The sequence below is a fragment of the Aedes aegypti genome, chromosome 3 (genome assembly GCF_002204515.2).
Source record: "Aedes aegypti strain LVP_AGWG chromosome 3, AaegL5.0 Primary Assembly, whole genome shotgun sequence".
NCBI lineage: Eukaryota > Metazoa > Arthropoda > Insecta > Diptera > Culicidae > Aedes > Aedes aegypti.
In genome coordinates, this window is record NC_035109.1 from 11,206,043 (window position 1) to 11,221,116 (window position 15,074).

General features: G+C 38.1%; 1 protein-coding gene across 1 annotated transcript; it reads right to left on the reverse strand.

Moving 5' to 3' along the window:
- Positions 1-8,894: 8,894 nt before the first annotated feature.
- LOC5572847 (signal recognition particle subunit SRP68) lies at positions 8,895-11,052 on the reverse strand. The gene is made up of 2 exons (XM_001660554.2): positions 10,815-11,052; positions 8,895-10,747 (listed from the first exon to the last, which is right to left on the reverse strand). The coding sequence occupies exons 1-2, from the start codon at positions 10,927-10,929 to the stop codon at positions 9,033-9,035; spliced, it is 1,830 nt and encodes a 609-aa protein (XP_001660604.1). The 5' UTR covers positions 10,930-11,052; the 3' UTR covers positions 8,895-9,032.
- Positions 11,053-15,074: the final 4,022 nt, after the last annotated feature.

Here is a 15,074-nt window from a genome sequence, read left to right on the forward strand (position 1 = left end):
TTCTTTCATCATTCTTTATCTTACCAGTTGTTACTCTAGGTCAGGGCTGCCCAACGTACGGTCCGCGACCTCATTTCGTGCGGCCCTCGGAGGGTTCGAAGATTCTTCTCATATTTTGCCCGTTGAATATTCTTACCAACCCGAAGTTAGAACATACTAAGCCTATTTTCAATTTAGTTTCAATCTAAAATTTGGCTCAGTAATTATTCGAATCTTTTTATTTTTTACCCTTCTTAGATATTAAATTTTATGAATGATTCAAATTATGGGTGTTTCAACAATGTTTCCACTAGTGATCCTTTATAATTATCTTATAAAGGATTACCAGACTAGTGATCCTTTATAGAGAGATAAGCGGAAGTAAAATGGAATGATTTGGCAACAGACCAGCAGTGCTGATTTTGCTCGGCATCGAGAATAATATTTTAACACGGACATGACTTCCTCATTGCTAAAAAGTGTATTTTGTTTCGTTATTGATCTTTGAGCTACATATCCAAACTAATGAACAGCCGAAACAATCAACAACTAAAAATCGCATTGACAAAAATTAAAAAAAAGAAAAATATTTTATTTTTTGCTTCATGCAAAATTACTTTTACCGAAATAATTTAAAGTGGATTACATTACTCCTCAAGAAAAGTGCAAAACAAACATAACGCATGTTCGTTTGGCTCACACTTTGACAGCTCTCGCTGCTCGATTGGCTCGCACTTTGACAGGATTGTCAGCTTCCGCGAATCTCTCTTATAAAGGATTACCAGACTTGACAAGATAAACTTGACTACCATTAAAATACGTCTTTATTAGTTGGTATTATAATTCAAAACTAAGAATTCAAATTAAAAATTCAAATTTCAAGGGTTGCTTCGATTGTCGATGGCATGCTGCGTTGCATACACTCGACATGCTCTAGGTTCTAGGGAATCCTAGGGTTAAGGTGGTACATGTCAGAATCCAAACATGGCTGGCACAATGCCCCTACTCACGGTTTCAAAGGCACTAATCTGCTTAAATAATAAACGTATTACAGTCATTTTAAACTTTCTGTGAGTGTTCAAAGATAAAATAGAAATCGTGCACTGATGGTATTTTCAATTTGCAATTGAACCAAATCTCCATTTTTTTTAGATACTTAAATTGTTTGTTTTAAACTGCTCACAACTATCGGATCCATTGAAAAAAAATATTAGGCATGCTGAAAATAATCCTCCAATAATACTTTCAATCGAGGGGTCAAAACTACGCTTTAGCCTTACAAATCATGGCCCATGTTTGGTCCCTGGAGAAATTCTTGATATGATGGAACTCATGCTTTATCGAATCGAGGAAAGAACTTACAAACAATATTTTGTCAAAAAAAAAAAAAAAAATCTGATTGTACTCCTATGAAGCTTGTCAGAAAATTTGACAAAAATCCAAAGAAGCATCATTCCAGGAATTCATCGAAGAATTTGTCATAGATCTCACCCAGAACTTAACAAAAATCTTTCATTTACTCATCCGTCAAAAATCTCGTCATTTATTCAACAAGTATCTCACAAAAATTCGCGGAAAATGGCTGGAAAAATTCGCTATAATTCTACTGAAATCCACACAACATCTCGGCAGGAGCCTTAAAAGATTAAAGGCTAGTCATGCTAGTAATCAAAACTAAGCATCACTTAGAATCTTTTCAGCTAAATTTTCTACCTGTTGGAAATAAGCTAGGTCAGACACGATATTTACAGAATTCAATAAAATTTCTTTTTAACAATTTACTAATTCAAGGTGTTTGACTGATTTTTCAAAGAGCTCTCAGGTAACAAGTTGACTATCACCAAGATTTTACGGAGATGAACCAGCCATAGGGGTGAAAATCTCCTTAATAAAGATGAGGGATTCCACGGAGGCATGCAAGTCGATTCTGATCGACCATTTCAAAAATATCTGAAACTTTGCACAGTTTTTCAGTTCCATCTAAATCGTCATTTTCCGATATCAAATCTTCAAGTTGAGTCACGACTAACTTTTCAAAAGGGTGTATGTGAAAATGGTTCAAAAATATTCAAAAAGCTGCACAGCAAAAACGGTTCGTTCGATTGTTAGACAACTAAAGAAACAAAGTTAGACAACTAAATAAAGATTCAAAAAAAAATACACACAGTAAAAAAAAATTTTTTTTGCATTAAAAAACATCATTTTTGTCACAAAAACTCAAATATCTCAAAACCCTATCGGAATACCAACGTAATTTTTTGAGGGAAAACGGTCCATTATATTAGCTATCTACCATAAAAACTTGGTGATGGTAAGCCAATAAACAAAAAAGTTATGACATTTCAAATATTTCACAAATTTGACACATAGTGAAAAAAATTTTTTTTTTATTGTTAATTTTTTTTAGGACCGCAGTTTGTTGCTGAATTTTTTGTTAAGGGTACCACATGAGGTTAACAAGTTGTTTTCATGATATTTTATTTAATTATTCATAACTATTATAGCATCTATTAGAAAGTTAGACGCGATCCAGTGTTGTGATCTAAAGTCTTGATAGTGTCATATTTTTTATTGTACGTAACTGAAGAAAAATTCTCTCAATAGTGTTGAAACCTTTTGATAAAAGAAACTTATAAGAAATCTAATATTGAAGACAAAAGCTACAAAAAAAAATTTCTATACAGGTATACGACTAGTTTACCTGCAAAAAGTTTACCTCGTAGAGAACAAGGCGGGTCTATACCCAGGTGATCTAGTATACGTAAAGCAGGTCGGTTTTCTCGGCGCTGGTTTTCTCCACAAAGTTAAAATCTGATTACACCTGGGTATAGACCCGCCTTGGTAGAGAATAGACTTTGTTAATCATATTTGGGAGAAAGCGAGTAACTTCAACAACATCAAAAACATGATAGGTACATACCATGAACATACTCACGAAAAAGCTAAAAATATACTACCACTATGGTTATAAAAGATTTAATTGTAAAATTTTTCTTCAGTCAAGCAAACGACACCAAACTAGTCAGTAAAAACTTAAAAGTGATTTTGTTTATTAAAATCTAACGAGCAACATGAGTAGTCGCTTTCTCAACTGTTGCAGGCCGTTTGCAGAAAAAAAGTGTTCGAAAGAGCTACGAAATCTCACCGAAAGCACCATTGATAAACTGAAAGCGGCTGGTTATGCTCCAATGTCTACATTGAATACAAATTTACGCATTTGTACGTCCTGCCGTTTAAACGTTGACAAACGGGCAATCTGTACATCATCGGTGGATCAGGTTGCAGGAAGATCGAAAACAACAACAACTGAGGAATTACTAGATGCACCGACAACAACTGAGGAGTTACCAGAAGTACCAAGTGCAGATAGTCTTGCCACGGTACCATCAGCGACATCTGTTTCAACAAATCAATCAGAAGATGAGTGCATCCAGAAGGTCAACATCGAACGCTTCAACGAAGGGATAGCTGGAATAAAAGTGACTCCGATTAAATGGACGAAGATGGGTTACGTCAATTATCCCGAGAAAAAATACCGTGAAATCAACGAAGCTGTACGAAGAAACCTCTTCAAATTAGGACCTGAGGATGTGGAAAATACAGACTACGATGAGGTAATTATGAATATGAAGGAAAGGTTCTCGAATCTAGCCACGACAAGGAAAGAAAAATTATTGATTTTGTCGATGCTGCCAAGTTCGTGGTCTATTCAAGACGCCATTGATGAGTTCAAAACCAATAGAAATACAGCAAAAGAGGCAAAACAATTCAAAAATAACTGTCTTGCAATCAAAAATGCTAGGTCGAGTACTTCATTAACAGATGAGACAAAAGAAAAAATAATTAAATATTTTGAAGACGATGAAGTAAGTAGAGCTATGCCTGGCCAAAAAGATTATGTATCTATAAAAAAGATGGAAAGCGTCAAGCAATCCAAAAACGATTAATGATGACTACTTTGAAAGAAGCGTAAACACGCTTCAAGGAAATTAACGAAAATATTAAGGTAGGTTTTTCCTCATTTGGAAGCCTTCGTCCAAGGCAATGCAAGCTTCTATCCAATTCAGGAACACATAATGTTTGTGTGTGCACAACACACGAAAATATTAACCAAATCTTACATAGTTTGAAAAGAATCAATTTATCAAAGGATATTAAAATGTTAACTGGTAGTCTTTTGTGTGAAAATACAACATCAAATTGCTATCTACGATCTTGTTCGGATTGCCCAGATTCTTCATCATTGGAAAATACTTTATTCGCTGAGTTTGAAGAAAATTATATTGATCAGTTATCATTTGAGCAATGGGTGACCACGGATAGGTGTGACCTAGAAACTATTGTAAAACCTGTAGATGAGTTTGTGTCATTTTTTTGCTTGAAATTAGAAAGTTTAATTCCTCACGACTTTATTAAAACAGAGCAATCCCGCTTTTTAAAAAATACGAAAAATACATTACAAGATGGTGAATTTTTAGTCATTTGTGATTTTTCTGAAAACTATAGCTTTGTATTGCAAGATGAAGTGCAGTCCCATCACTGGAACGTACAACAAGCTACAATTCATCCATTCGTTATTTATTTCAATGGAAGTACGCAAATTGAACATTTTAGTTTTATTGTAATTTCCGAAGATTTAAGACACGACTCAGTATCTGTAAATTTGTTCATTGCCAAAATGATTAACTTTTTACGCGTTGATAAGGATAAAGAAATCAGAAAGATATATTTCATGTCTGATGGAGCAGCATCGCAGTACAAAAACCGTAAGAATTTTTCGAGCCTATGTCAATTTAAATCAAAGTACGGAATTGATGCAGAATGGCATTTCTTTGCTACGTCACATGGCAAAGGTCCTTGTGATGCTATTGGAGGAACCATAAAGCGCATGGCCACAAGAGCAAGTTTAGCCAAAGAACGTGAGCATCCAATTAAAACTGCAAAAGAACTATTTGATTAGGCGAATCGCAGAAAAGAAGAAGATTTAACAAAATTATCATTTTGTTTTACTACTACTGAAGAGTACGAATTAACGGCATCAGAGCTCAGCGAGCAATATAATAACGCGAAAACGATCCAAGGAACCCAAAAATTTCACTGTTTCATTCCATTGTCAGAAAATAAAATTAAAGCAAAACTATACTCGAACTGTACTGATAATGATGCAAAAGTGTTCGATATTGTAAAAAAATTGAATAACAATAAATAAATAAATAAGTATTAATAAAATATTTTCATGATCTCATAACGCATACCCAAATCCAAAACTTTTAAAGTTTATACACAGACAAACAGACGTCACACTCTCATCGATGTCCATCGACCACATTTTTAACGGTCGATTCAAATATATGGTAGGTGGCCAATCCACCACCCGCAGCGCTCGCATCGTTTTTGTTCGTGTTTGACGTTTACACACTACTGCCACCTGTTGGCCCATCGGCCAATCACTGCGATTTTAGCATTGGGCGTACATGTTCTCGCGACTATGATTTTGATCGCCATTTGTTCTAAGTGTTACGTCTGTTTGTCTGTGGTTTATATATAACATTTAGATACTCATCGATCATACTCTAAAAAAAAATATCCTGGTAAAAAAAAATTTATTTTCGTGTAATCTGTTAATTCATTTTAATTTACATATACATATACATATAATATTTATACATATACATAATATTTATACATATAATATACATAATACTAATGAATACATGAAAACGACTTGTTTAATTCACGCAAGGCCCTTAACAATAAAATCAGCAACAAACTGCGGTTCCCGTAATAATTTACACCGAAAAAAAATTTTTTTTTCTACTAAATGTGAAAATTGTGACATGTTTGAAATGTCATAACTTTTTTGTTTATTGGTTTACCATCACCAAATTTTTATGGTAGATAGCTAATATAATGGACCGTTTTCCCTCAAAAAATTACGTTGGTATTCCGATAGGGTTGAGATATTTGAGTTTTTGTGTCAAAAATTATGTTTTTTAATGCAAAAAATTTTTTTTTTTACTGTTTGTATTTTTTTTTGGAATCTTTATTTAGTTGTCTAACTTTATTTCTTTAGTTGTCTAACAATCGAACGAACCGTTTTTGCTGTGCAGCTTTTTGAATATTTTTGAACCATTTTCACATACACCCTTTTGAAAAGTTAGTCGTGACTCAACTTGAAGATTTGATATCGGAAAATGACGATTTAGATGGAACTGGAAAACTGTGCAAAGTTTCAGCTCAATAGAAAAAAATGAATTAAAAAATTTACCAAATTTTGGTGCTGTTGCTTGGAATCCCTCAGATAATAATAATAATAATAAGATTTTCGAAACCGATCTCTCTAGAATCTCACCAAGAGTTAGTCATAATGCGAAGTTTGAGTTGAAACCTAACGAAATTCTTGTGTCTTAAATACATAGACAGATATCAGAGATTTTCAGTCCGAAGCTGGCTCATCTCTTCGTATGAAGAACATATTTTGCCCGGTCTTTTGGAATTCTTTTTTTTTCTGCTTTTCCCGGATGGGAGGACACCCTGCAAAGATCAATAAAATTGTTCAGCGTCAACATGAGCAGAACTTTTTTCAAATAATGAAGTTTCAGAAAGCTCCTATGCAAATATTAAATATGTTTTGTAGTATATAGAGCATGTACCATCTTTTGTGAATTTTCCGTCAAACTTGCAACACTTTACAACTCAAATCAATCAAAACCATGATCGAAACGTCATCTAAAAATTCAAATTTCTTGTAGAACTTTGAATGGCCCCGCCTACAGAATTGGATGCTAGAAGATTGAATCGAATTATATTGTCATATCAAGTCACCAAAGAGATGAAATTTTTTAAATGTCCTTGTAATTTAGTTTTTTCCAACAAAATGTTGAAAATTTTTTTTATTCACACTTGTTAAGTATTGTTGTTCATGTATTTAAAGCATTCGAACCAGTACAAGAGCATTACCTTTTTGTAAGAAAATAATTGAGCTAATTTTGTATGGGAAAAAGAGGCGTTAAATCATCAAGGTCCAATATCTTAACTGAACAATATTTTTAACGAGTGTTTGTAATTAATTGTTGAACTATTACTCTCTTTATTATAAAGTAGACCTAACACAAAACTTTTTAACTTTTATAAAACTCTAAATTGCTTAGAAATAAAGTGTTGCAAGTCACCCCGCATAAGTACCATCAGTGCACCAGATTCCGCTCATTTAACGATCAACGCTCCGTCATCGTAATCATCGTCATCATCGAAACTTGAATTGCAGTTTTTCTGTTCAAAACTAAAGATTATTCGATGAAAATGTGTTCACTGTGTTTCGGTAGGGGAACAGAATACAGTGAACACATTTTCCTGTAAATTTTCTTGATTTTGAACGAAAAAACTGCTTTCGAAAATTCCGAAATCAATGACGGATCCTGCCCCCTTAAGGGAAGTTGCGTGTTCAAATATTTATTATAAAATAACTATTGTGTCGATCAATACTATTTTTATGTCACAATGTAGCTCCAAGTATAGATAATCAGTGGCAAAATAAAAAGAATTTGAAAATCTTTCATAAAAAAAAATTAATTACATTCGTTACTGCAACTAAGTGTTCCTATTTCCGCTCACGGTAAACAGGTTTCGTGACGAACTTACTGAAAAATGCTTTATTTCGAATTTCGTTATTTATCCTGATATTTTTTTTATATTCAAACCATAGATACTACTGTATGAAAGAAGGCTGTATAATAAAATCGACATTTTTTTTTTAAATTTTGTTTATTTTTTAGCATGAGCGGTTATTGGAACACACACAAATTCCTAGTGGCCCAATAACCGCTCACGAGGTCTTACGTTTTCAATATAAAGAATTATTTTATCAAATGATAATAATGTCAGACGACTTCATTTGAAAGATTTTAGTATTGCTAGAATATATCCGTACAAAGATGTTGGTTTTAAACACGAAAAATCAATTTTTACACTCGTGAGCGGAAATAGGGGCATGAGCGGATACTGGTACACTGATGGTACATATATATAAAAATGATTTTTATTTAAAAGTTGTTGCTACAATTTCGTAACATAAACAACATAAAGAGTATTACTTTTGTAAATTAAATCTATCTCATGTTTTCAGGTCATTATTTTGAACCTCCATCAAGTATCAGTTTTCAAGACATTTAAAATAATTATGTTTATTGTATAAACATATTTATAATAACAACTTCAATTGTGGCCCCTACTAGAATTGTGAGTCACACGTATTGAAGCACCGATTTAAAACCAATTTTCTTTAGCAATTTGTGTTTTAAGCTAAGTATGCTGTTTCGCTCAAGAAAAGTAAAGAAATTCCTTGACTGAAAGGGTCAAGAAATTTCCTACAGAGAGCCCCCTTTGAAGTGACATTTCTTCTCAACTGTGTATTGCGATCAGAAAAAAGTGATTTTCTTGACCATTTCTTGGGAGAAATTTTCCACGCATCGAGATAGGCGATTCCTTTTCTTGTCAGTAGCAAACCGGCCTTTATAGCGAAATTTAGTTGTAAATTACAATGTGTTGCAAGTCACCCCGTTTGACGGTACTCAAATACTTTTTAAACTTGTGAGCGGGCTACTGGAACATGAGCGAGTACTGGTACATTGACGGTACATCATTTCTAACGCAATATAAAAAATATAAACTTTTCCTAAAGTTTTACGTGGACATTCAGTTCAATACATATTGAATAGCTAAAAATATTCAGAGATATTAATTGTTGGAGGGTGGATTCATCTCGATGTATCCTAATTGAAACTTAGCTTTTATGATGATTTTTGGTAGATAAACTTTATAGGATATTCGATATCGGATCGTCCCTCTCGATTCGCAGAATTAGCTTGCGCATCACACTCTTTGGGAATTACTTTCTTTGACTAAAAATCCCACGCTCCGGTACAACAAATGCGCTATACTTTATTGGTCATATTCATTACAGACGTTGACATATATTAATAATCAATCAATTTCGGAAAAGCAAACAAAAATAATAACTGGTCATTCCACCGACACAATAAAAAAACAGCATCTTACTTTCCAGCGCTTCCGCCCCAACCGAACAGTCCCTTGACGAAACCGGACATGCCCGCAGCCTGTTTGGCGCCGCCCTTCTGTTCCACCTTGTCCTCCAGCGACGGGAACTCGACAAAGTTCAACGCCAGATCGAAGAACAGCGGCTTGGCGGGAATCGGTTGCATCTCCGGCGTCAGCTTGAACACATTCGGATTGCGGGAGTTGAGCGAAGCGTCCTCTTTGTACGTGGAGAGTCGCTCGAAGAGGGGTTTAGACGTTTTGGTAGCCTTGCCGTAAAGAACCGATTCCTCGGTGGTATCTTCTTCTAGAACGCTGTTTGCATGTGCGGAGAATTTGCACCCTTCGATGGTCTGAATCAGTTGTTTTAGGTCGTTGCGTAAATCGAAATCCTTGCTAATGGCTTTAGAGGCGATTGCTTCCGTTGCGTACTTGGTGGACCGTTCGTACATGGCCACAGCTTCGCGCCATCGTTTCAAAGCTACCAAAGTGATGGCAATATAGTAACAGCGGAATGATTTGAAGGTGAGGGCCATCGTTTCAACCTCGGATTGAAAGGCGGCATCCGTTTCCATGCCAGTTAGCTGCTGCATTTCCGTCACATTCTGCAAAATGATTTCGTACAAACGTGACAAATCCTGTGGCTTTGTCTTCTTGCCTTCGATTTGGACCTTTTCCGGAGCGTTTGGGTCATCCAGGCTTAGCTTTCCTTGAGCCACCATGAACAGGTTCCTCTCCAGGGTCAACTTCAATCTGGTGTACGACAAATACGTCAACAAGTACTGAGTAGCAGTCATCGTTCCTGATTCGCCGCTCGATCTCAGCTTGGGATCCTGTTTGATTTCATCCTTAATAGCCGAAATTGCATCCTTACAGTCCAACAAAACATTCTCCAGCAGTTCAATCTTGGCCGGATAATCCTTCGCCTTTTCAATGCTCTTCTCCAAATCCTGAATGCTCAACAAGAACAAACGTACCTTTTCCGGACGAACAGTGACTTTCCTGCCACGCCATTCCGTGGTTTGGAACGCCTCCATGCTCTCAGTTCTAGTTTGAGCGACCAGCGTGCTCAAATTGTCCAGCATTCCCTGTCCCCGCATCTCCAGCAAATCATTCATCGATGCATTCTCCCCAACATTGTAAGCGCAGTAACGCAGACTCGGAGTTAATTCGTCCACCTTTGCCTTGTAAACGACCTGTTCTTCCTCCGGAAGAGCCTGCGCCAAATTCTCATAAATGACCTGCGCCTTCTTCAGATTCTCCGCAGCACTCTTCCACAGCGAAAGCTCAAAATGCAACGATCCGTGAATCCAAGCCGAATACGCCTCCGCTTCCAACTTAGTCCGGGCATCGCAATACTCCGAATTACACAACTCCTGCAGCTGCAAAGCATAAACCGTCGCCTTCCTTAGCTTTCCCACCAGATGAAACCTTTTCCTCGGTTCCGTATTAGACTCCTGGCGTAACTGCATAGCATAAGCCCAGGCCCTTTCGGCCAACATCAGCGGAATATGAATGAACCGCTCATCCGAATTCTCCTTCTCCAAGTTAGCCAACGTTACGTCCCTTTTCTTGTAGTGTCGCTTATCTCCTTGCGGCAAATTCAACGTCTTCCGCAGACGCTTGACTCGCCGGGAACAATAGCCACGATAACGCTGGAAGTCCCCGTGACGAAGACCATGCTGCTGCTGTAAATCCTTGATCACCCTCAGAACTGGAAACAACAAAATGCAACCACGAACAGTCAATAAGAACAAAACAAGAAGAAACCCGATACTCACTTTCGATCGTGAAAACCTTTGACGGGGCTTCCTCTTCCTCGTCGATTTCCATCTCCTTGGATGGATCGGCGTTTTCCTTGTTGGCTTCCGGTTTTTCCGATTTGGATTCAACCATTTTTCCGGCAGACAGCTTCGATTTTCACTTGAGTGTTGGCAGTTTTAGCCTTTCTTTGCTGAACTTTACACACTTTTAGGGGAACGACGAGGAGCAATCGTTTGACAGATGGATGTCGTGTTGACAAAGTTAGGGAACGTGTGGAAAGGGAGCTCTGGAGTAGTGTGAGTGAGATGTTCGTGGTGCATTCCGATGGTGTATCCACTGCATTTGCCGCATTGGCCAGAATATAACGATTTCTGGATACACATTAGAGAAGGGCTTAACAGAGTCTATGAATGGAGAGTTGCGCGAAGAGTGAAACCAAATCTAACTATCGGACTGTCAAACCGTAATGTAATGTAATTTTATTTAGTTCGACGAAATCCTTTAGGTACAAGGTAGCCTTATTTCTAGGACAAGGAAGTGTTCAATGGAAAAAATAACAAGGATTGAAAACTAAATATATATAAAAAAAAGGATCGTGAGGAAGCTACAATATTTTTTATGGTTGTCTATTTCTGAGTGCTGCCCTGAAGGAGGTAATGGATGGCTGTTGTTTCACCGACAGCGGAAGTTGGTTCCATACGATGGTTCCCGCTATAAGTACACTCTTTCTCATGGAAGTTGAATGCCGTGGAACAACGAATGCTCGGGATCGTTCAAGCCGTCCACGACGAAGATGCTGTTGAAGGTAGCTAGGAAGACTCCCAGTAAACCCCTGTCGCATGAAGCAGCAAATCCTCTCATGGTAGTTCGTTGTTAGGTCATGTCCGATTATAGTGTTGATTACCCCAGCCGTAGACTCTCTGCGCTTAATGTTGTGTACGAATCGAACCGATGCTTTGAAGCATCGATCCAACTGATCTTTCAGCGCTGCCGACAAACCAGGATAATACACCACGTCGCAGTAAGTGAAGAACGGCAAGATCACAGATTGCACCAGCTTCTGCTTTGTGTGTAGTGACAAAACTGGTGCAAAACGTTTGAAGGTACGGAGTGTGCAGAAGACCTTAGACGTGATATCGTTCACTTGAGGCGTCCATTTGAGGCACCTATCCATTCGAAGTCCAAGGTTAGTCACTGTGTCCAGAATAGCAATCTCCGCGCCACAGAAAACAATCCCCGTGGTAGGTACGACTGTCGAATTCTCTTTGGCAAAAATTATCGCTTGCGTCTTTTTTGGGTTCGGAAACAGCTTATTCTCTCCGGCCCAACGTTCGATGTGCTTCAGATCCTCGTTGATGATAGAGATAATCCTATCGACTTGCTGAATCGGGCCTGAAACATAGATCTGGAGATCGTCCGCGTAAAGTTGGTAGCTGCATTGAAGTCCCAGAGGGAGGCTGTTAATGTAAAGGCTAAATAGCAACGCGCTTAAACATGAGCCTTGGGGTGTGCCTTCGGGGACTGGTAGTTGAGATGACAAATGGTCACCCAGTTTTACAGCTTGAGACCGAGAGCCAAGGAACGATGAGATCAAGTTGCATGCCATGTTCGAAAAATGGAATTCGTCATAGAGCTTTCCTTCAAGTTTCCGGTGGTCGACACAGTTGAAAGCCAAGGAGAAATCGACCAGCACCATAACCGTACAGCGGCCGTCGTCCAAGTTGTTAACTATGTCGTGTGTGATCTTGGTTAGAGCCGTAGTGGTGCTGTACCCTTTCCTGTAACCGGACTGATTAGCGGCAAGGAGCGCAGGGCCAGCTTGAGTGTCGTTGACGTGTTCGACTATTTGGTCTAGCAGAATCTTCTCAAGCACTTTGCTAAGTGCTGGAAGAACACTAATAGGCCTGAAGTCCTTGGGCTGCACAGGGTTCGCCAGTTTTGGAATGGGCGTGACTAGTGCTTTCTTCCAAATATCCGGAAAGACTTTTGCATCAACTGCTGCATTGTAGACATGCACCAGCAGAGGAAAGATGAAAGGAGACAACATTTTGATGAACGAAATGGGTATTCCGTCAGTGCCTTCAGCGTTTGTCCGGATTTCAGAGATTTTCCTAGCCACTTCCACGACAGATGTTGGACGGAAGGTGAATCTTTCACCACGATCAGCAGCAGTGCGATGAGGTGGTTCTGTGTTGGAATTACGAGCATCGTTAGGAGCAGCGACCCTCAATTGCCGGTGTCCATCGCAGAAGAATGTATTGAGCTCCTCGCCATCGATGTGATCGCAGCAGAAATTTTTGTTGCTATTATGGATGCCTTCTCTTCTGAGATTATTCCAAAGTTTTTTCGCAGGAAGGTCCCGCCCGAATTGCTTCTCTCCATAACGCCTTTTAGCTGCCAACATCAGCGAGACCACCTTGTTGCGTTTCCGCGTGTAGTCCTTCCATTCATCATTACTTCTGCTTCGGTTAGGGTTCCGCTTATACAGAGCATGTGCTAAGTCCCTAACAGATATGGCCCTCTCGATTTCGAATGTTATCCAAGGTGTACGCTTGTCCTTCACTTGTATTGACCGCTCGGGTACATGACGCTGCATGAGATTCCGTAGCTCTGCTGTTAGGCGTTCAGCTTTGACGTTGATGTTAGTCTCTCCCAAAACTTGATGAAAGTCACGGCTCTGGAAATCCGCTTGCAAGGCAACCACATCCACATTCCGAAAATCTTTTATGTTGATCCTTTGGGTCACTGCTCTTTGTATCCTTATGTCCGAGATAAGGTAGATAATTTCGTGATCCGAAATACTGTTAGTACATGTCTTGGCTGAAAGGATCGATTGGGGGCAGTCCGTTATCATGAGATCGATTGTCGTTGAACTTCGATCAGCAATTCGCGTGGGAGGGGTTGGTAAGATTGAGAGATTGAAAGCATCGTGTATTCGAGTTAAAGCAAGGTAGTTAGTCGTTGGTTGGGAAGAACGAACGTTGATGTTGAAATCACCTAGTACAAATATTCGGTCGAAGGCGAAATCTTGCAGATCGAATAACAGCTTTTCATATTCACGGGCGAAATTCGGGTTCGAAACTACCGGATTGTAAAGAACTACAATACCAATGTTAAGGTCGTTGATTTTGATTTGCACCGCAATGAATTCCAATCTTTGGGAGATAGGAAGCTCTGGGTTGAAGGATGACTTGAGGACAGGAGTTGCCTTCAGTCTACCTATCGAGCAGACCAGCAAAACAGATAGGGGCTATTTTCGAAGACGAAGAAGAACAACCATTCAGGTCTTGAGTCTTGATGAAACTGTTGCTGCACACCAAATTTTTGATCAGTCTTCCAGCAATTTCATTTGCTGAAACCAATTCAGCAATACATCATTTTGCTGATGTACAGCACTTCTGAAATTATTTACTGGAATTCAGCAATTTAACTTGCTGGAAACTTGTCAAATCAACAGGTTTACTGGTATCCAGTAATTTATATGACAAATGATTGATAACCAGCAATCGATTCGAAATTTTGCCGTAAACCAGTAAACATAATTACTGAACTTCAGCAACAGTTGTACTTGTCAACCGATACAATTAAAAAAGAGAAAAAAATCATTCATTTGGTTTCATTTGCAAATCAGAAAGGTTTCTGAAAAATTCAATTAATCGCACTTCTTTTGGTTTATCTCTCGGAATACCTGAGTAAGAACTATATTTATAGAAATACTAATTATTGATTAGTAAGGGCTTATTCGCAAATTTCATAACGCTGAAGGGGGTGGGTGGGTGTCCTCACGATGTTACGCCTCATACAAATTTTTTAAAATAATCATATAAAAAGCGTTACAAAGGGGTGGGTGGGTGTCAAAAATGGTCATTTTCAGCGTTATGAAATATATGAATGAGCCCTAACTCAATGTGAACTGTTTATTTCTAGGATGGCAACAATACCAGAATGGCAAACGGGGCTTTTTCCCTTACCTCCTGCAGATATTTTTGATTATTTATACTTATGAAAATAAATGTTTTAAAGCATGTCACGAAATAACATTTTTAACAGTTTTTTACGAACTTAACCTAAATGTTCCATCAACCAGAACCTAGTGGCCCGAAATTGCTGGAAAACAGCAAGAAATCTCACAAGAGTAACGAATACCAAAATGCTGATTATTCAGCAAGTTAAAGTGCTAGATGATCAGTAAACTTTGCAAATTTGCTTTGCTGAAAGATCCAGCAAATTTCATTTTGCTGGATCGATTGCTGAATTTATAGCACAAAAAAAAACAG

Bases quoted from the DNA above. Each gene is read 5' to 3' on its own strand.
- LOC5572847 (XM_001660554.2), bottom strand. From the start codon at position 10,929: ATGGTTGAATCCAAATCGGAAAAACCGGAAGCCAACAAGGAAAACGCC. The intron at 10,748-10,814 runs GTGAGTATCGGG...TGTTGTTTCCAG, and splicing joins AAAGGTTTTCACGATCGAAA to TTCTGAGGGTGATCAAGGAT.